The 22,877-nt window shown below is 39.3% G+C and overlaps 1 protein-coding gene across 12 annotated transcripts in view; it reads right to left on the bottom strand.

The window, feature by feature from the left end:
- The window catches only part of PTPRK (protein tyrosine phosphatase receptor type K), a 402,245-nt gene that overhangs the window by 48,250 nt on the left and 331,118 nt on the right, over positions 1–22,877 (bottom strand). For all 12 annotated transcript variants that reach the window (XM_051612998.1, XM_051613001.1, XM_051613000.1 and 9 more), the window contains exon 13: positions 22,475–22,511. In XM_051612998.1, the coding sequence (XP_051468958.1) occupies positions 22,475–22,511 (37 nt within the window). The remainder of the gene's footprint in view (positions 1–22,474; positions 22,512–22,877) is intronic.

Genomic DNA, 22,877 nt, shown 5'->3' with positions numbered 1-22,877 from the left:
AGTTATTGCAAACATGCAATTACAATGAAGGAAGCAAGGACAGCTTAACTCACCTCCACCACAAAACTGCAAATGCTCAAGCCAAACTATGCTCACACTAGCTCGAAAACCAGAAATTCACAAGATGAAAAATTATCTTAGATTAAATGCAGCACTCATAACATCGATGATGGAATCAAATGACAAAGGCAATGAGGAGGAACAGAAATCCTGTTTCCTTCCTCCTTTCAAAAAAACAAACCCACACAGATAAAAGTTTATACAGTGCTATAACTAGCCTTTAATAGCACCCACTGGTTATTATTTGTCATGCAGAATGGCAACATTTATTCTCCTCTCCAAGAGAACTAAAGGTTAATTCTTCCTTTGGAGTTAGGCTCCCTCTTTTTCCAAACTCACACAGATTAAAGTTTATACAGTGCTCAAATTAATCTTTCATAGCAACCTGCTGGTTATTAGTATCCCGGATTCTTACTGTAATGACTGCCAGCCTTCAGTATTTTGTTTCCTGTAAGATTTGATACTTTCTCTAATAAAGTAAAAGAGTAAACATAAGCACCCTGAAGGAATCAAGCATACTTTCTTTCACATGGATTCTATTATTCCATCCAGATACATTTTTTTCAACTTCTTCAGCTATACAATACTTTCCTGGCATGGGACAGTGTCTATATGAGTCCAATGGGACAGCTGGGAAACAACACAGGATGCACTGGTGTGCAACACCCAAAGTAGACAACCTTCCTCCTCTTTAAAACCTTCCCATCTGAAAAACATCCACTTTCAGAAAGTTACTAGGGTCAAAACTCATGAGCTTCTCCTGAACTTCTAAGAAATACTAAGTGTCCAAGCAGCTGTAGGTCTGGGAGCATAAGGGAAAGGCAAATATCCTCTTCCAAACCTACCTGGGTATTGCCCAGCTGCACATCGCAGTGGCTGCATGTACTGTCTCAGCCATTACCATTATGCAGTTGCTCCCAAATCTGCTTATCCAAATACATCTGAAAGGTTTTATGTCAGCATTTTAAGCTTGGCCACCTGATTTTGCACTGAAACATCAAAGGAGGGTGCTTATCTATGCTAGTCCACCAGCTGCGACATGAGGGCAGCCGCCTTTAGCCAACTGAAAGATTTGACATCTTCCGCTACAACAACCATTTGCAAAACAAACATGTTACCTAAGCCCTTAAACCCCGTGTAAGAAGTCACAGGCCTGTTTATAGGTTTGTTTACAGCATTTGACATCTAAAATCCCAGCTGTAATGACACTGCAGCAACACACTGCTAATGCAATGACAACTGTATGGTAAAACCACATTGATGTTTGCAGCGGGTTGATTGCCACTGACTAATGAGTTCAGATCAGGACCTGTAATGACATCCAAAGTCTTTTGCACAGTGTCATTTCCTCTCTTTCCGTAGTGGCATCTCTCTATATTACTAGCATTTCAAAGAAAACTTTCAAGTAGGAGGAAGAGGTGGTGGTCCTGCAGACTACAGGACAAAGGACTCCTGCAAGAAATAAGACTGTTAAAGTATATTGCCACTTTCTGAACCTTTGGCTTTATTTTTACACATTTTTATTGTTTTTTCATTTTAATACTGAAGCCTTGTTGCCTTTAAACCTAAAACTCTAAGAAATGTCTATCTTCTGAAAGAAATAAGAGACTTTTTGTTAATTTCCATTATTCAAGTAATACACAAAACCGCAATGGGGGGAACCAGAGGTAACAAAGAGCCTCCATGATTACAGTCAGATGAACTTTTCATACCTGCTACCACATTGGTTCATAAAAGTAAAGATTAATCAGTTTTTAACTGCACAAAGTTTACTCTGAACAGAAGGCAGCCAAATTGTAGGAAAAGTAGTACTGAATTTTGCAGCATGCAGAACTAAAAGTATCAGTTTCAAAGGGGATTTGTGGCCCCCTCAGCTGCGTGTTTTGTAGGTAATGGAGCATTTAGATTTTTTTTTATCCAGAGGATGAAATCAGCTGCTCTGTATTGGCTATGCCTTGGATTGTGGCTTTCCTAGCTAGATTCTCTAACAAAATACAACTGTATCAAAGGAAAAAAAGAATATATCTAACAAAAGCTTGTAATCCATACAGAAGCCAAAATAAATGAAGCCAACTATAACATGCAAATATTGTATTACGATTTATGTAATGGGTTGCTGGCAAAGAAGATTACTGTACTGGTATTTATGCTTTAAATCTGGTTTCAGGGTTTTCAGTCAGTTGTGATCTGATTAAAATGTGACTTATTTGGAGGAGAAAATCACCTTAGACTGAACAACTGCCAAGAACCCTTGCAGATGAGGTAGCAAATCTATCTTACACCAAGGCACCAAGCTTTGCCTAATAATGAGCAAAAATAAAAATAAGAAGCAAAAACCTGAACTAAACAAGGACTGACATGAAAACAATGTGCTCTACTGTTTAGAAACACAAGCTAAGACGCACCTCATTTAAATTGTCCCTTTGGCAATATGTAACTTGCTATTTGAATCACACAGGCCACCCCACTTACAAGCTCCCATTTACAAGAGGGTATTCCTGACCATCAACAGCAAAAATGGCCTTTTTTCTCTTCAAGGAACTGAAAAATGGTTTACTCAGTGACTGGCTTGATACAGCTTTAATGAATGACTTCAGCTCCTCACTCCTTAAAAATCAGGCAACTTCAGCTTTCTTACAGACAGGTAGCCAAAGTTTTCAAACTTGGGTAGAGGAAGTCACCCTGACATAGTCAGACAGCTCCAACACAGGAGATGACTTTCAGCTGGCTTGAACACTCTCATAAATCAGAACTACTGTCATATTCTAAGTAATGTTTGAAAAGAAACGTACACCTGGGAAAACATATTAGTTAATTCATACAATGACATCATCTCCAAATAAGACCTTCTCCTCCCTGACTGTGATGCAATAACAAGAGTAAATATCCCAAAAGTAAAATTAAATGCAAAATTGTTTGCATACAACAACCATTCAAGAAATGGAAAGTGCAGGAAAATAATGTATTTATGAACCAAACATTAAACAACTTTGCACTACAGTAAACTTATAAAAACAATATAAAACCATTTTTGATCACTAGAACACTTTAGAAGGTAAATATTTATCCAACAATTCTTTCAGCAGGACAAACTGCCAAAAAGCAAAAGCAAGAAATAAAAATGTAGTTTTGATCTAAAAATCACGTTCTAACTTGTTCTCACCACACAATAAATACAAATCTTAGAAAATCTGTAGTATTAATTGAGTAATCTGGACGTCCATAAATCGATGGGTCCAGATGGAATGCATCCAAGGGTGCTGAGGGAGCTGGCAGAGGTCATTGCTAGGCCACTCTCCATCATCTTCAGTAAGTCATGGGTAACAGGAGAGGTGCCTGAGGACTGGAGGGTAGCAAATGTCACTCCAGTCTACAAGAAGGGCAAGAAGGAGGACCCAGGTAACCATAGACTGGTCAGCCTCACCTCCATCCCTGGAAAGGTGATGGAACAACTTATTCTTGTCTCTATCTCTAGGCATATCAAGGACATGGGGCTCTTCAAGAGCAGTCAGCATGGTTTTATCAAGGGTAAATCATGTTTGACTAACCTCATAGCCTTCTATGAGGAAATTACTAGGTGGATAGATGATGGTAGAGTGGTAGATGTGGTTTATCTTGATTTCAGTAAAGCATTTGACACTGTCTCCCACAGCATCCTTGTAGATAAGTTGATCAAGTATGGGTTTGGTGATCAGGTAGTGAGGTGGATTAGGAACTGGTTGATGGGAAGGAGTCAGAGAGTTGTAGTCAATGGGGCAGAATCTGGTTGGAGGTGTGTGACTAGTGGAGTCCCTCAGGGGTCGGTACTGGGACCGGTGTTGTTCAACATCTTCACCAACGACCTGGATGAGGGTATAGAATGTACCCTCAGCAAGTTTGCTGATGACACCAAACTGGGAGGAATGGCTGACACACCAGAAGGCTGTGCTGCCATTCAGAGAGACTTAGACAGGCTGGAGAGTTGGGCGGGGAGAAACATGATGAAATTCAACAAGGGGAAGTGTAGAGTTTTGCATTTGGGGAAGAACAACACGATGTCCCAGTATAGGTTGGGGGCTGACCTGCTGGAGAGTAGTGTAGGTGAAAGAGACCTGGGGGTCCTGGTAGACAGGAGGATGACCATGAGCCAGCAATGTGCCCTTGTGGCCAAGAAGGCCAATGGCATCCTGGGGTGCATTAGAAAGGGTGTGGTTAGTAGGTCAAGAGAGGTTCTCCTCCCCCTCTATTCTGCATTGGTGAGGCCGCATCTGGAGTATTGTGTCCAGTTCTGGGCCCCTCAGTTCAAGAAGGACAGGCAACTGCTGGAAAGAGTCCAGTGCAGAGCTACTAAGATGATTAAGGGAGTGGGACATCTCCCTTATGAGGAAAGGTTGAGGAAGCTGGGTCTCTTTAGCTTGGAGAAGAGGAGGCTGAGGGGTGACCTCATCAATGTTTACAAATATGTAAGGGGTGAGTGTCAGGGAGATGGAGTTAGGCTCTTCTCAGTGATGACCAGTGATAGGACAAGGGGTAATGGGTGTAAATTGGAGCATAGGAGGTTCAAGGTGAATATCCGAAAAAAATTTTTTACTGTAAGAGTGACAGAGCACTGGAACAGGCTGCCCAGGGAGGTTGTGGAGTCTCCTTCACTGGAGACATTCAAAACCCACCTGGATGCGTTCCTATGTGATGTACTCTAGGTGACCCTGCTCTGGCAGGGGGGGTTGGACTAGATGATCTTTCATGGTCCCTTCCAACCCCTAGGATTCTATGATGATTCTATGATTCTATGGTTAATGGCCAACCGTCTTCATTATCTCACTGATCATTTAGGGGTAATTTAGGGAGAAAGGTGAAAAAACTGTAGACCCAGGCAGAAATTTTACTTAGTGGGAGTAGTAAAAATAAAGATTCAATCCTCTGCTCCCAAACTGGCACCAGGACTGATACATTTCTGATCAGCTACATGCTATACTCTCCCAGAAAAATAATTCCACCTTTTTCCACCCACAAAGACAAGGGCAAAGCCCTTCTCTTGGGATGGTGGCACTATGTCACAGCACAGCCTGGGGTTAGAAAGCAGCTCTGCAGGAAAAGGGAGAGATGTCCCCATGGACAAGCAGAACAGGAGCCAGCATGGCACCATGGTGAGGGTGAAGGCCAACCAAATACTGCATTGTTGTAGTAGGACTGAAGTCAGTAGGTTGAGGGCTGTGGTCATGACTGTCTATGTGTGCAACTATCCCGCACACTGTGTCCAACCTGGGCTCCTCACTACAAGAACCAATACTGGACCAAGCCTAGCAGAGCCAGTAGGGCGATGGGGGCACAGGATATGCGGGCACATACAGAGTGCTGTGGGAGCTGGAGCAAAGACAGTTTTGGGGAAGGGTAGGGGAAGGAGGGAATTGATCTAGGTGCCATCTTCAGCTGCCTCATGAGTGGATGAATGTAGACGAGGCACAGCCAGACTCTGCTCTGATAGATGCAGAGCAAAAGGGCTAGGGGCAACAAATGTGACTTGCAACAAGGAAAATCCAAAATAGAGAGCTTAAAAATAATCAGAACAAGGGTGGGTCAAGCACTGGGATAGGTGCCCAGAGAGGAATCTCTGTCCTTGGAGACACTGTCAGCTTGAGAAGACCCTGAGCAACCTGACTTAACTTCCAAGCTAGATCCAATTAAGCTGAACCTGCTCTAAGCAAGGGATGGACTGGAGAACCTCCAGAGGTTCCGTCCAACTGGAATTGTTCCAAGATATCAACTGAGACTCTTCATCTCATTGCTTTAAGTAGTCACTAGGGACTTGTTTTAATAAATAATTACGTGAAGCAGTATTCTCTGAAACACAGGGAGTGCAGTTTTAACTTTGTATTTATTCCAGTTTCAGTATTTCCTTTATATTCATGTTTGAGGCTTTTATCTAAGGCTGTTGCAATTTCAAAACCAATTCTCTTAGTTCCAGTCAGAGAGGGATCCTAGGCACTTTCTGAAGTTGACTGTAGCTTTAAGCATCTGGCCCTGAGTATTTAAGAAAAAAAACTCATGCTCTGGTTTGCCAAAACAATCTCAGTGGCCACTGATTTCCTATATAGATGAAGACTGCTCTTCAGGTCCTGCCTCTCAGTGCAAAGTGTAGAAAGCCAGCAGAGAATAGACATCAGCTGAGTTAGTCCTTGCTTCCAGAAAGCATCTTGATCAGCTGAAGTTCCATTCACTGGGAAAAGGGTTAGAAAGCACCCTTTCCAGATGCTATTAATATGGCTATATACTGGGTAAAAAAAAACATACTGCCTATAGCATGTGACTGCTTTCCTCCTCATCTGCTTGTGGACCTCTCCCCAGGGGCTCCCCAGGGCTGGAGAAACCCCACTGTAAGAAAGAGTGTGGAGATAAAAGAAGGGCAATTCAGGGTTTAGCAGCAGAAAGACAGATTGTGGTTAAAGGAGCTGCCCTAGGTCTGACAGAAGGAAATTACAGAGACATGGCAAGGAAAATCAGAAACGAAAGGAAAAAGAGTACAGAAAACAGATATGCAGAACAAGGAAAACATGATGAAAAATGAATCGGACTACTAAGAAAACACACACACAAAAGCCCCCAAAACCCAAGAAAAAGGGAAACAGTAAAAGAAATACAGCATAAAATTCAAAAAAGAAGAAAGGGTAATGGTTGATGAGAAAATGTTTAAAATTCTTTAGTGATAACATAAATGATTTTTTATTAAATCAATGATTTTGGGTTGCAAACATCAATTTAAATTGGGCTTGAATTATATTCCCTTGCTATAGTAATTTAATGTCAATGAAGAGAAGAAAACCCAAACATGGATCCCTGTGAACAAAAGAGGTGGAGTCTTTCATTCCTTCTTTCAGAAGGCACAAACCCAGACCTGTTACAAACATTACTTTGTGAACTCTAGAAAGGCCATTCCCTGTGCTGGTTAGCAATGGGAACTCCAGCTGCTACTACACATGCTGCCACCACACAAAACTACCACGTAACTCTGCATAAATTTTGTGCCTTTTCCTGAGATGGGCAGAACATGGACGCAAAGAGAGCGACAAATCATGACTCAAGTGCACTGTCAGATACGCACACGGTGATTTACAGTGCAACCTCCTTGTGATATGTATTACCCCGGGTCACAGCTAAATCTTCAATTTTACTTGTAGCAAATATGTTTCCATTTCTCACCATGCAGGTAAAAACAAACTAACCCACCAACCAAAGTCACTGAAATGAGGGAAGTGGTGTTGCCTTCTTCTTAATAGAAAAACATCAACACAGACCATTTAACCTTCCTTCCCGCCCAAAAAAAATCAGAACAACTCCTGCCTCAAACTATTGCACTGCTTTCATCCTTGATGATTCTTAAGACAGTTTTAAAGCCTGCATACTGTTTTTAAGGATAAAAAAAATATTCTCAAACTAATCTTTACTGACCAAGAGGGATGTGGGCCAAACAGTAGAGTAGTAAACAGAGACTTTCCAGGGAGGTTGGGAGAAATATAAGGGTGAAGTAGTAGCTTTGGATATTGTTCTTTAACTCCAGCTAGCTTCAGGTACCTGACAGCGAAATATTAACAGCTCATCCTCCTGTGCCCACTGTTTGGGTTTTTTTTTTCCTTTTTTTTTTTTTTTTTTTTTTTTTTCCCAATTTAGAGCTAACAGAAGATTTCATAAAGATACAACTTTCAGAACATCAAATTTGAATTATCCCCTGTAGGCAGACATAGTGGAAGGAATATTTTCCAAACTTTCCCCAACTTTCTCCTTGGGAAGATGAAAAACATGCTGAAACACATGACATGAAATGTAAGCCTTCCTAGAGAATGTAGTGGGTCTGGCTGGGACAGACTTAACTTTACCCATCACACTCCGTATAGTGCTGCATTCTGGATCTGTAACCAAGACAGGGTTGATAACTCAGGGATGTTTTAGCTATTGCTGAGCAGTGCTTGCACAGCATGGAGGGTGTGTCTGTTTCTCACACTGCTTCCCAGAGCTGGGGGTGGGCAAGAGACTGGGAGAGGGCATGACCAGGACAGCTGACTCCAACTGACCAAAGAAGATCCCATCTCATATGAGACCATGCTCAGCAATAAAAGCTGTGAGTCTTGAATTTCCAAAGTAACCACTGCTCAGAGACTAGCTGGGCATTGGGCTGTCTATGGAGGGTGCTGAGTGACTGACTGCTTTGCATCACTGTAAAAAACAACAACAAACAAAACAACTTCTCTTATTAAACAATATTTATCTCAGCCCACAAGTTTTCTTACTTTTGCTCTTCTGCTTCTCTTCCCCATTCTGCTGGTGGGCAGAGGGAGTCAGAAGCTGAGTGGGTGCTTAGCTGCTGGCTGAGGTCAACCACCCCACTTCTTTCTCCCCAAAAAGTAAACAGAGAGGGGAAAAGAGACCAACAAGGAACATTTTTTTAAATCTTAGAAAACAAAATTAAAAACCCCTCAAAAACCAATTTAGACCACTGTCCATTTTTATTCAGGTTGGTCTTCTAAAAACAAAAAGTTATTTCTTCTCCAATTAACCAAACCTATTTATGCTGCTCTAGTCAGTTAATTACTACATTGTAATTCACATGTCACCTCTCCTAGCTGAATCTTTAAAAGTCTTTTCAGGTATATTAACTTGAGACAGAGCACTCCTGTTTAACAGCTGAGAAAGCTGCAACAGAAAATAAACAAGCCTGGAGGTAACAAGGATCTCACACTCGAGCTATAAATGTTTGCAGATAAAGGTAATGTTTGGCATAACTTAACTGATTTCCTCAGTGGTTCCCCCTCCCCCCCTTTCCCCACCCACTCTGCTGTTCTTACACCAAGGTAAGATAAAGTTATATGAGGTTTAGTACCTAAAAAAAGCAACCAACACTTACTGCCACTTCTTCACACAGTTATTTTTGCTATACCTAGCTTTCCTCCTTTTTTTTTTTTTTCCTCTTTTCCTCCTTGATATTTTACACAGTATTTCAGGCAGCCTAAGATGAAATCATTTGCATGACAGACTTGAAAGGTAAAGCACTTCAGTGTACCACTACTTTTTTTTTTTTTTTTCCCTCTCTATGGCAACAGAGGATGAATGCAAAGGGAATGAATGACACACTAGTCCTTTCATACCCTCTTTTTTTTCCCAAGAGCATTCTTTTTTATTCACCTCACTTTCAATTCAACCCATTCACAAAAGATTAGCATAACACATCTTTTTATGCTTGTAAGGGTTACAGCTGTAATCGCTTCACCTCATCACTCTACTTAGAAATCTTGTCTCCAGAGGAGTAATTCGATTACTCACGACAATCCAAATTTTGCCTAACCAAATAGAAATTCATTATAATGCTGTGCTGGTGCATCAGTTTACTATGAGTGGATGGGAAAATAAAACCCAGCAACGTAAATAGTCGGTATGAAAGGAAGAAAGCAATTGTTACCTAACAATAGGCTACCAACAAAAGATAAGAGGACTAGCAGAAATTCTGAGTCCCATGGGCAGGGTATCCTCCAAACTAGTAATGATTGGTAGCTTTTAAAAGTACTGGATTTCAAATGGGCATGGAAAGCCTATAAATTGAGGGGAGCATCTGATTGCTTCCATCTCACTGGTTTTTAGCAGGTAGTGGGTATGTAGAAACCTGAGACAGAGCTTTTACACAGGCTGAGTACCTGTATGTGCACATATACCAGTCCTTGTAACAGCTTCTCTTGTTCCCTGCTTCTGCAATTCTAAAATGTACACGAAGCAATCTGACTGCAATCAGCTTCCAAGTAAAACTAGCACCATCCTTAGCAACTAAAAGTGGATAAGCATAAAAGAAAAAAAAACAACAAACTGAGGACAACTGGCATCTCCAAATGACTTCCAGTTGTCCATATGCCCACAAGCATAAATCTAAGAAAAGCTCATGCTGATTGTGGCACAGAAGGACAGCACTTGGGGCAGAAGAACAGATGCCAGGATCATGCCTTCTTTTTTTAAAAAATATTATTTCTGCAGAGTGATTTAAGATGCCCAAATGTAATGGGATAGGTTCTCAAGGGCAACATTTGTTTTGCCAAAGGTTCAGGAGAATTGGGATCCAGCTAACAAATCTTTAGCTGTTTGACTGGCTTAGGTCTGTTTCCAGCTTTCTGAGTCCATAACTATCTTCTTGATTTTCATTTTTACGGATTTCCAAGGATTTCAGTACAACATATGGGAGCCATTAAGGACATTAAGGATTTATCAATTCATATCATCTTTATAAAAACATGAAGTCTAAAATATATTTGGGATTAAAGGCAATATATATACTACTCATAGTCAAATTAAATATTGATGTGTTCATGTCTGTGTTATGAAGAAAAAGAGAAAACATCCTGATTACAGTTGCTGTACAAACAAAACATTCCAGATTTACTCATAAAAAAAAATTAGTTAACTGCATTTATTTTAGTCTGATTTCTTTTTAATCTGGATTTTTTTTTTTACTTAAAGCTGGTGCTCTTTAAAATTCTTCTAAGCACTTAACCTTTACTGTGATGTGTGTGTACTTTACAATGACTGGAAATCAATAATAATTCTGATACCAAGTCCTTTCTGCCTTGAAAAACTTAAAATATCCCTATGACAGCATCTTTCTTCAAATACGACTCCTGAGAACTTACTAATAATCACATTGTTAGATGTGAATGGAGAAATTGAGTACGTGGAATAAAATCCAGATTTCAAAATGAAAGAAAGTCCTCAGAGCATAGAAAAACAGTTTGTTATTGTTATTTTGCAAGTTACTGGTCAACATCTACATAGCTGCAATGACTATTCTGACTTTATACAGGGAAAGCATCTAGATTTTTTTCTCTTCACTCCATAACAAAAAACCAGGGGAAAGCAATCCTCCAACCAAAATCTAATGTTCTGATCCTAATAAGATGTGCAGTTCCAAGAGAGAAATTTACAGCTACTCAGAGGAAGGGGGCAAGATTTGGCACCCAGCCACAAATCCATAATGTATGTCAAGAAATGCAGCAAATCTTTCAGGTACAAGAACACACATTCTCTTTTGCCTCCTGACACTTGCTGATTTGCTATTGCTTGTTTGCTGGAAAAGAAGTTATGATATTAAATTTTATATCAGTGAGCTGTTAAAGAAACAAGCTCTTCTCTTTGTGGAAAAGTGGCTTTGATACACTTTGCAGAGAGCACAGGCATGGCTAGGAAAGGTAACACTGTATCACAAGAGCTTTCTCTTTGATAAAGAACTCCCACCAGAAAAGCTGAATGACCTCATTAAACTGGACAGTTACAATGATAAAATGGAAGTCACAGTAGAAAGGTCTCAACATAGACATGAAAGCATGCATACATATTTCATATGCCCCACCCCACAACCAAAACAAGTCCTGAAAGTTAATTAAGTAAAAAAATACATTGCGGGACTGTCAATATCACATGCTGGCCATCATGCTCACAGATAAAGCAAGTACTTTTTAGTGTTCATTATGATAGTCTTTATTCTCACTTTGCTGCAAAGCATCTTGTAAGACATTCTAACTATAAGGAGATAAACATGACATAGGTCTCAAAATTAATGTTACACAAACACCAGCAGGATAGGAAAATGGCTGAGAGTATCTGTTCTCATAAAAAATTAATTCAAAACACAGTCCTGGAAAAAGAAATGTATCTTAAATATGTACTTAACTTCTGGTTTAGGGATGTTTAATTTATGTTTCTGTCTCAAACATTTATATCACAGTATAAATTGGTTTCAACTACCTTAACCATGTTCAAACAGGAAATAGCTACCTCTCGAGAAGGGAGAAAAAAAGATAGGTTTTTCAGTTCCTCCTGCATGATTGTATTTCCCCTTTAGGCCAACACATGCTAAGACAATTTGCTGCAAATCTTTCATTTGTTATTATGTTGTGGCCAGTGACTTGGATGGCAAAATTTGGCTTGATGAAATACTTCTGTACTGGGTAGGGCTCAAGAAGCCTCCATATGTACATGACTGGAGCATGCCATACAGATGATGTGTATTTCTTTGAAGAGTGGTTGAGCAGGCAGCTCAGACATGGAAGGAGTAATATTTTAAGAAATTTTATGACTTAATCAAAAGCAGCTGTTACTCAGTTTTATAGTCTTGAAATACTTGTTCAAGTGTCTTGTTCAGCAGATGGACAGATCCTCATTTTCCCAAATCTCGGGATGAGTAATTATAGCTATCAGGGCTCTGTCCTTCTGGCAGCATGACCCTATCTCAGCAGTGACAGAGGCTACATCTTATGGTAGGGTACCTGAGAGGTTTATTGTATGGGCCCAGCTATGTACAATGTGCTACACATCTGCCCAAACCACATGTCACCTCTCCAGGCTGGCAGTACACGCTTTCTGTAAGCTCAGGCAACACCCGTACCTAGGTTGCTTTCCTCTTCTCCTCCAAGCAATAAGCACTGAGTTTATTAGGTTCAGGTCCAAAACCTAGGTCAGCAGTCAGCCATTAAAGCTGGAACTCCACCATCCTCAAACTACAGAGTAATACAAAAAAATCAACCTTCCTGTCTGACATCTACAACAGAACTTTATGTCAAGGTGTGAGTAGTATTACAAAGACCAATCATCATCTTTGATCACATTTGAGATACAGAATCAGAGAATTGTCACGATTGGAAAAGACCTCTAAGATCACCTAGACCAAGCATCCAGCTGGGGTGGGGGGAGGCAGGGAATAACACAACCCACCCTGAAAAAACAAGCAAACAAACAAACAAACCCCAAAACTAACAAAAAAACTCCACACACCACAACCACCCACCCCATAAAACCAATAACAACACTCAAACCACAAAAAAATGCACAACGCTCACTAGAACATGCCCTGAAGAGCCACATCTACACGCTTCCTGAATACCTCCACCTCCCTGACCTCCACCACCTCACTGAGAAAATGAAGCACCCAGTGCCCAGGTTTAACAGTTCAGTTTTTTAACAACCTTTACACCAGGGCAAGGAATGGTAACCCTTTTCATGGGGTGCTCAGAAAGATTAACACAGGGATGTAAATCTCTGTATAAACATTATGGTTCAGCTACTCCAAGTAGAATGGCACTAGCTGACAACCTTTCCAAATTTTAGAGTATTATCAGATACTAGACCCCTGAGGATTAAATCTTAATGAATTACCAGAAGTGAGAGATATTAAAGAACTATGAAAAAAAAAATCCGTTTACATCTGCAGAAAATGACAGCAAGTTGAATTACCACTCCTTATAAAATCTGTAACAAAATTCTAGGGAATGCAGCAGGGTCATTTCAAAACAGGAATGATAGTCTCAATTTAGCACAATCTGACAAATTAGAAAAAGATTAAAGAGTAAGTTGAGGTTTGCTTGATTAAGTATTTTCCACTGTAAAGGGTCAACAAAACAAGCAGACAATTCAGATAACCCAGATGATGTCAGTGTACATAAACATTAAGGTTCACAGTAAAAATGCCTGTACTTGTGCAAATCAACTGCCTTCCATATGATGCAGCCATTTTATTGTCAATTACAGTAACTGTAGAATTCCAACCTCTCCCTCTCATGGAAAACAACTTGTCCTTCATTATTGCTAACGATGTGGATGTAATAGCAAAAACTCCTTCAACAGTTCTTGCGAACAGTCAACAGTCTAGTTTTCCTGTCATCTATCAGTCCTAACAATAAGATGTACAGTCAGATAGTGTTTTATAAAGGTATCTTTGTATGATATGATTTACCAAAAATACCATTTACATCTTCCATAGCAGTCAGAAATACAGAAACACTATGGATGGAGAGAGTGATCATACCTGTTTTCCATCATTAACTCAGGATTTGGTTTTATTGTCCCAGAAAGAGGTCCATTTTCATTACACTGTGAAGTGTACAGATGCAATCTGTTCCACTACCATATTCACTTATACCTTACAGCACCATTCTGATTTTATTCACCTGTTAAGATGGTGTAAGTATCTATTCTCTGCCAAAGCAGAATATCTTCAGACGTAATTTCCCACACTGAACTTGATGACACGTAACTGAGGATCTGCCTTGAACTTGCCCATTAAGCCATCTCATTATGATGCCTCTGAGCTTTTCTCTGCATTTCAACTGGAAATGGTTTGGATGCTCAATATGGAGACCATAAATGGTCCAAGTTTTGTAACCATGCAGAGTGGCAACAACTGGAGATGTTTTCTTTTGTGGGAAACCAGGTGTCTTTTATCTCAGACATGCTGCCTTAACATCCTAAATACTATAATGGCTTCTGCTATTCCCCGCACAACTTTGCTGTTACTATGCTGCTAAAGTAGCACTGCTGTTTGCACAAATTTCACTAGTGCATTGTCAGTGCAAACTATTGCCTCAGGATATTTTCCACCACAGCAAGGTTAGAGCAGGACCTCTTTTTCCTCTATGCTAATGGCCTGGCCAAAACACTTGGCACTGGGGCTGAAAAGGTCAATAGTATGTAGTCTGCTCACATATGTGTGAATAACTGATACTCACTCATCAGGAAAGAGCAAGTAACACCAGTCAGCAGATACAGGACCACTGATTTAATGTCCAGGTTAAGTATTCTGGCATCCATAGGGTACTGAATGTGGTCACCTTTCCTGTTGACTCAATAAAGCAAATTTTAATCAGAAGCAGCAAAGGATGCAATCTATTTTGTGACCTTTTTGACAGTAAGGGTTCTGCAAGTCCACCCTGATCAAGAACCTTTATCACCACATTACAGTGAAGCACAGAGAATATTCACAGTTCTTTCCAGGCTGCTGAATTTGCACTAAAGCCTCAATGCATTTCCAAAGTCCAAAACCATTTAAAACCACTCACAGGGTTGTGGGTCTGTTCCATACACTTTGAATTTACCTGGCTACAAAAATCTCTTTAACTGCCTCCTTCTCTGACAAACAGATGTGCCATAACCACATGATTTCTAGAAAGATCATCCCTCCTGCAAGGTCCATCTGCACACCCTTCTGGTCAGGATTTTTCTGGAAATAGTTTAGCACATGACTTCCCATCTGTGAAGAAAGCAGTTTGTGCTTCTGAACTTCAGAGCCATTGTCTCCTTACACAGCTGACAAAGCATCAATCTCTGTATTTGAGTAATTTGGCAGCAGTGCCAATCGACCATACTGTCTTGCTCTGCAACACATTTGACAGTGTTTAGGAAGTGCTACTACACTTGGCAATACTCCTCCTTGTTTCTAGATGAGTAGCTGTAGAACTTTGCTTTGCACTCTGTCAGCAATGACAAGCAAATAGTGTAATAAAAAACCCTTGTCATGCTAATGAAGGTGTGGAACTTATTTTCATTTAGTTAAAAATGTTTGATCAGATACAGAGAAACACAGTGATGCTGATTTTAGGGCCATAAATGGTTTTCAAAAAAACTAATAAGCACATTTCTGACTGAGATTTTGCTGAAGTTCTTCTTCATTTTTCAGGCATCATTCTTTTCTGAGACAAAGTCCTACCTGTCCTTCCCGCCCTGGTGTGTAGTGAGTGGCTTTATTCCTCAAAAATATGTTGTCTTCTATTCAAAATATCTCTGTGGTAGGTAGCTGTTAATACAAGGATGGATAATTGCAAAGATTATAACCTCTGTGCTAGGGTGTCACATATTGATACAACATTCTGGTTTTGTGGTTGGCCTGAAGCAGCTTAAACTTGAGGTTCTATTTCTTCCAGCAGTTTTATACATCACCTTGAGACCATCTGACTGCACCTGAGGATGGTGAAGACTACCTCCCTCTTGCTTATCCCCACTACTCCAGCACATACTGTCATTTCTACCCTGCTTTCAGAACTACACAGGCCATTGCTCTAACCTTGGAAACATTTAACATTACATTGACTATGTTAAGTTAGTTTATTTTGGTGAATCTGAGTGCAATCAGTTACTTTTAAGAGGGACAACAATGAACCTGCTGCTAAGATGCTTTTCTCACCAGTTCTGTGACCACAAGACTCTCTAAGAATTTCATTTTCTATCTGTGTTGTCTTGTGTGTGATCTTCTGACATCAACTCCTCATTATTAATGATCATATCATCAACCTGCCATATAAATGAGTTTTGCTTCACCAGTGCTAAGTTGTAGCATAGGAAGGAAGCTGCTACTGTTCCAACACTGAATACACCCACAATGTCTTCTGTAATGACAGCACTTTAGAACTACAGGACAGTGATGTCTAGCTAGGGCTCAGAGCATACCATCACTACTGCAGTATCATTCAAGTTTTGTTACTACTTCCAAAACAACCTGGGACTTTCCTAAAAACTTCCACATCCAATAAATATGTTTATATTAAAATATGTGTATTAAAAACCCCCACTGCAGTATTAGCAAATGGTCATTTGAAACAGTCATTTTAATTGCCTATCTGTTATAAGGGGAATCAAGGATTTCTACAGCAGTTTTAACTCGAATGGGTTTTGTAAACCCGGTAGATTTCTACCTTTATGTCACCATATTCTTTAACAATGCATGCAAAACATTCAATGTCCACAATCTGATTAATGAAATAATATTCCTAATAGCCGAAGACGCCTAAGAAACTAAGCACCTACTAAAAGATGCTAAGATGCGGATCCTTCACTCACAGAATCACAGAATATTAGAGGTTGGAAGGGACCTCTGGAGAACATCAAGTCCAACCCCCCTGCCAGAGCAGGATCACCTAGGGCAAGTCACACAGAAATGCATCCAGATGAGATTTGAATGTCTCCAGAGGAGACTCCACAACCTCTCTGGGTAGCCTGTTCCAGTGCTCCATAACCCTTATAGTAAAGGACTTGGAACTTCATGTGCTGTAGTTTGCATCCATTGCCCCTATAATTGCTTATCCATTAAACTTTTCTGACCAAAAGCAGTCATCTAGTCTTTCAGAACATAGTTATACACCTATGTTCCTTAAGACTAGGGAAAGGGGCCAGAAACTAGAAGATACTTCTGATCATAATTATTCTCAAATGCAGTTAGAATAAATTGTTCAGCTCAGGCAATCTCATAAGCATAAAAAACATTAGGTAATTTACAGTTTTTGCTGCTACCTTCAAAAGGAACCCTTGTCTCTTAGTGATGTCAAGCAACAAGTAGAAACGGATACTTCTTTTCAGTGCCTTATAATAAAGAACAGGAAACACATTCTTTGAAAATTGTTGTCCTGTGCATATACATCAGGTAGCTTCACCTCATAATTGCTGATGTTACGTTGAATTCCTTGTTACTCAAATAAAATGTTGCTAATTCAATGCCATGGTTTTATTAGTCTCTGCACGTATAAGAAAATACCTACATTATAGGCTTAGTCTTTGGAAATTTGGAGGTGTCCCTCAGTTAAATGCTTTTTTTTAATAACTATCATTAAGTATTTCATCAAAGGATCATTCAGTATTTTTATTTACAACCAAAGGTATCACTTATCAGAACTGGCAGATGTGGTTTCTTAGTGAGCTACTGCAATTTCACATACAAAAAAGGCAAATGTATCACTCTAATATTCTGTTTCCATCTTTGGAAAGCTCAGCAAGTCAGTTAAAAATCTCCTCTTGATGAGATAAAAGACATTATGCAAAAGACCACTGAAGTTTAAACATATTAATAGCTTTTTCCTAGGAATGAGTCAAAAGCAAGATATGACTTGGGCAACATCTGCATTCTCCTCTAAATTTATATTGCCACTTATGTCTCCAGTGCCTCTTATGATGGTACAGCTAAAAGTCATTGTAGGAGCATCTATCCAAACATAAAAACAACAGTGAGAAGCTTCATTTCATATACATTTAGCATCTGACATCTTCCCTCATTTGTGCACTAATCAGTAACAGACATTCTGAGCATCCTGCTACAGGAGGTGATTTGACTTTCACAAATTTCCCTAAGAGCAGAAACATCATCAGGAACAATTTCAAGGAAATAATTATGGTCTAGACAGATTTATGACTTCTAAAGACCTAATCCAAAGCACATTAATGTCAGCGGAAGGACTCCCATTGACATCAAAGGCCTTTGGATCAATCCCCAACTGCTGTGGGAACGAATTCAGAGCAATAATGATGGTGGACTAAATGCACACTTGCAGTTGAAATGTTACCACCCAGACATTTTTATTCCTCAAATCAGATTAAAAAGTCATTTTCTGCTATTTCACAATTACTTCCAGATGTGCATCATCTCAAATGGCATTTTCATCCATCTGTATGAATCAAATGTGCATAGAGATAGCTAAGTTCTACACTGTCTGAACTAATAATAAAATTAAAACCACAAGGGAAGATTATTTTGGAGGTGATTAAGTTCATTTTTTTAAACATGGAATGAAAAACCTTGGACTTCATTTATTCCTTCTAAATACTTTGGGAAGAAGCTACCAGGCCCACCACTTCTTTATTCACTGCCACGGTAGATTTCTTCTAATTAAATTTTTAATATTTTTCTCTAGTCCATGAAACAAACAAATACACATAAATCAGTGTTAGCCTCAAACTTGGCAGCTTACAAACTGTCAGAAATGTCAACTTCATATACTCTCTGCTTAATAACAGCTCTGCTGTCCCTTCTGTCCTCTTAAATGTCTATTTACATGCTAAATAATTTGGAGCATCACTCTTCTCTGACCATGTTAATCTGGCTTAATTCCTCTAGCAGTTGGTAACATACTAGACTGGAAAATGAAATGCCAATGTCCTGTGTGAGTGGCAAGCTATCTTCAAAGTTCTACACAGGTTGAATGTTGCTGCCTTACCAAATTAGTTTTATGAAGCTTGAGAACATTCTTTAGGAAATTACATCTAACACTATTTTATTTTTATTTTTTTTTTCCCCAAAAACCTACACACTTCCTAGCATAATTCCATCTTTCTGTTCCTAATGAATACCTGAATTATTAACTTGAATCTCTCCACCCTGCTCAACACTTCAGAAAAGAAGAGGGTTTTTCTTCCTTCAGTTGCTATGTATGGGGAAACCAGATTATTACCAACTTGTTAATGCTACTACATAGATTCAGAAAATAACACGCTAAAGAACAATTAACTGTTGTTTGATTTGTGTTCTGTGTTTTTTTGTTTGTTTGTTTGTTCTTAATGATACTGATCAGAACACTGGTTACTAAGAGGATCTGAATGCGGAGGATATTTGGTTGACAACGGAAGGCAATATTGGCTAAAAGTATCCAAGGAATTGAAATAGTTCACAGTTCATATAGTTTTGTGGCTATACTTGTATTGGAAATGGTGCATTAGGTATTTCCTACCCGTCACCTGCATCACAAGGAGTTATTTTTAACCTGGTTTCCTCAAGAATCAAAGCTTATGTGAACAAACTGTATACACATTTCATAGCCCCTCAGCACATTTAATAACTTGGGACTTTATTGGCCAATTCAGTCCAATCTGCAGAATGACAAAAGTCACAAAGTCATTAAATTCTTACAAGCTTTGTGGAAATAGGTGTCCAGATAAAGGGGGAATCCTATCATTACCCTAAAACAGGGCAATCAAATAATCACTCTGGCACTCATCCTTCAGCTGCAAGTACACTGGAACTGCTCAGGAGACTACTTTTTAATCTGATGCTGTTCCAATGTTTTCTTCCATGAAAAATTAGTTCAGTGTACTTTAATACACCAGACACTAGTAAGCCCCTCAGCTTGCTATAAAAACATTTTTTTCCAAGCAAAACCAACAGCAGCAACATACTTTAGTTATGACTTGGCACCACTTTTTCCGATAAGTTCACACTTCAGTGCATGTTGTAATCAGAAGTGCAAAAAACTTTGCATCTGGAATATATGGGCTGAAAAGGTATGAGTGCTTCCATTTAAATTTGCTGCCTTTCATTAATTTGACACCAATAAACAGACTTTCCATCAGTTCTCACAGGTAGAAGGCAATCCATGGGAATGACACATGCAAAACTCTTTATGCATTAAAATAAATGTATATTATATTAATAGGGAACTTCCCAAGCAAAAAAAACCCAACAAACTCAGGGAAAAAACAAATTTAAGGAAGTCAAATTATCAAGATTGCAATTTCAGGGATATGCACTTCTCCAGCACCAAGCCTTGACATTATTACCATCTTTTTTTCCTTCTTGAAATCTTATCAGTGTGAATAAGCACAGCAGATAAACACCAGACCCTTGAGTGAGGGGAAAATGAGAAAGTATCCTTGATAGTAACACTGAACTTCACTACCAGGGAAATTTTCTCTTGCCTTTACACACATCTTTAATATCGTTTCTCTCCTCCCCTTTTCACCCCAGCTCTTTATGATTTTCAATGCCTTTTCAACATGTTCAAGGGAAAATTCAGTTTGGCCAGCTGAAGGTTGCTTCATGTCACAGGAGATTACACAGAACTACACACTACTTTTATAACTGACTACATAGTTTAGACAATCTCCTGTTTTATAAAAGGGTACATTAGCTTTACTGCAGTGCATTAGGTAAAGTGAGACAGTCCTCTTTTCCCTATGAATATATTACAAATATAATCAGACATCTCCTAGGTCAATAATTCAAAGCAAACTTACACACTATAAAAAAATGTGCATGACCAGATGAACATATACATAAACTAATATCTTAAGTACACCTTTATTCAAGTACAACAAATCATGAATGGAAACATGGGGGTAAAAATCTCAGTATCAGCTTTTTAAAAACGCTTTAGAATACCAATAAAAGTCATTCCAGAGGTATGAATATAGATGCTTTTGGAGCAATCATTCCCTGTTAAATGCATTATTAGGAGCAAAAGAAAGCATTTGCTCTTAATGTTGCCTCCCCCCCTATTTTGCGTCTATCAACTAAGTCAGAGAAAACCTTTGATTTCCAGTTCTACAGCCAAGGAGTGCATTGCTGACAAATCAGGCAGGACAGTTGCTTCACAAAAACATGAGCAGAGCAGCATTCAGCCAGAGCAGCAAAGGCAAGGTTGACAGGACGATAGTAAGAGATGTGCTGCTCCCTTCCCTTCAGAACACAGACATTGGGGTGCAGATGCCTGCTTTGTCAGAGGAAGGCACATGAGCAATCACCAGGACTACTGCTCCTGTCAACACTGTTTTGACATTGATGGACTGAATATGGTTAAATAATTTCCTCATAAGCCAGGTGAATTCCTTCTCCATTTTGTTATTACTATTCAGAAAATTTATGAGAGACCATTGCTCTCCTCTTCCTCATTCTATTTATCTGTGGTAGTTGAGGATATTTCTGAGCCTTTCACGACCCTCCCTTGACTAAAATCCTAGCAATACATACTCGTGTTCATAAATATTTGTTTATGCAAATATATTTTAATTCAAACATTTAGTCTTGTCAGGTAAACATTAAGATAGTGCTGATGTACTTTTCCTAGAAGACTTAGCTCAAGGTTTTAATTTCCCGTTTTTCTTAGTTTACCTCACTTGATGAAAATATTAACACATCTTGAGAAGTACATTTTATTTTCCGGTTTCGCAAGAAAACACTTTGTTGCTACCACCTCATTAGAGGCATCAGCTCTTAACTGGAACAAGTTTTAAATTGAATGAAGCAACTGAAAGAATGGTGCTGACATGCCACCACAGTACTTTAAATGCCTACTTGCTCATATCTAAAGCTGTTTTTATGCTGAATATCAATATGCAATTAGAAAGAGACAATATAAGTAGTGCTGGGCCTCTGCAGAGCACTCTTTCAGCATCTGTAAGTTCCTTTCTTGTTTATGCTGCCGCAGTCCATCAAACAATTCTCATGTTGACACAATCAAGTAACCAAAATGAATGGCTATAAATACAGCCAAAGCAAGAGATAACAATAAGCAGAACAACTAAGTCCTCATTTAAAGATGAAACTATTTTTGAGTGAGCAGTATGTGATTAACCCACTGTATGTGAGGTCAATATGATTTATTCTCAGCTATGCAGCCAGTCTTAGCCCTGGGCCTCACTTGCTATCAAAGACATAAGCCTCTCCCAAATCAGCCCTCCCCTATGTCTAGCTAACAGGCGGAGCTCTTACTTAGGAAAATTAACTGTTGTGTCCTTCATTTAAATTATTTCCACCCTGCTTGGTAATAATTGTTAGCACAACAGACAGTTTTTACCAAGTGTGCTTGCTAGTCTGCAGCCCCTCTATCTGCCATCTGCAATGCTCCAGTTGCCTAAGAACAGATCTTGAAAACCACAGACAGGGAAAACCAAGGGGTACTAACTTTGTCTAAATTCTGAATATTTCTAGAACAGCACTCTCTTGGCTAAATACCAAAGAATAAAAAGAGTAGACTGTTAATACATTTTAAGACAATCAAGTGGTTCAAAATAAAGGGACAGTACTGGCTTTTGTTAAAACATTTAACAGAAACTCCACATTTCATTAAAAAAGCTACTTTTCTTGGAGGGACGAACCTCTTACCTTTTGTAGCTATTCGAACACACTGAGTTTTCGTTTCCTGTTGAAGAGGGAAAAGTAAAGAAATCAGTCAGATCAGGTTGGTTTTTCTTGCCCTCCTTATTTCATTAATTCACCCCAGATCTGCTGATCAGCTGGAGCAACTCAACAAGGTGGCTCAGGGCTTTGGGCTTAGCTGAGAAGATGCTGAGTGATTCTGCCTTTACTAAACCTGGATGAAATCTAGACATGGATCTGTACTATCCAGGATAACAATGGGGAGAAAAGGTGCAAGACAGCCCAAATGTAGCCATGTTTCAGATTATTCAAATCAAATGGTAGTCAATGCCATAAGAATGTTCAGCACTTCGTCTGAACTAACTTGTCTTGCTGCATCCTGATGGTCTTGAAAAGAGTCATGTGAAGC

Source organism: Apus apus, chromosome 3, assembly GCF_020740795.1.
Source record: "Apus apus isolate bApuApu2 chromosome 3, bApuApu2.pri.cur, whole genome shotgun sequence".
Classification (NCBI taxonomy): Eukaryota; Metazoa; Chordata; class Aves; order Apodiformes; family Apodidae; genus Apus; species Apus apus.
The sequence above is the reverse complement of the archived record's forward strand: the minus strand, read 5'-3'. Positions and strand labels throughout refer to the sequence as shown.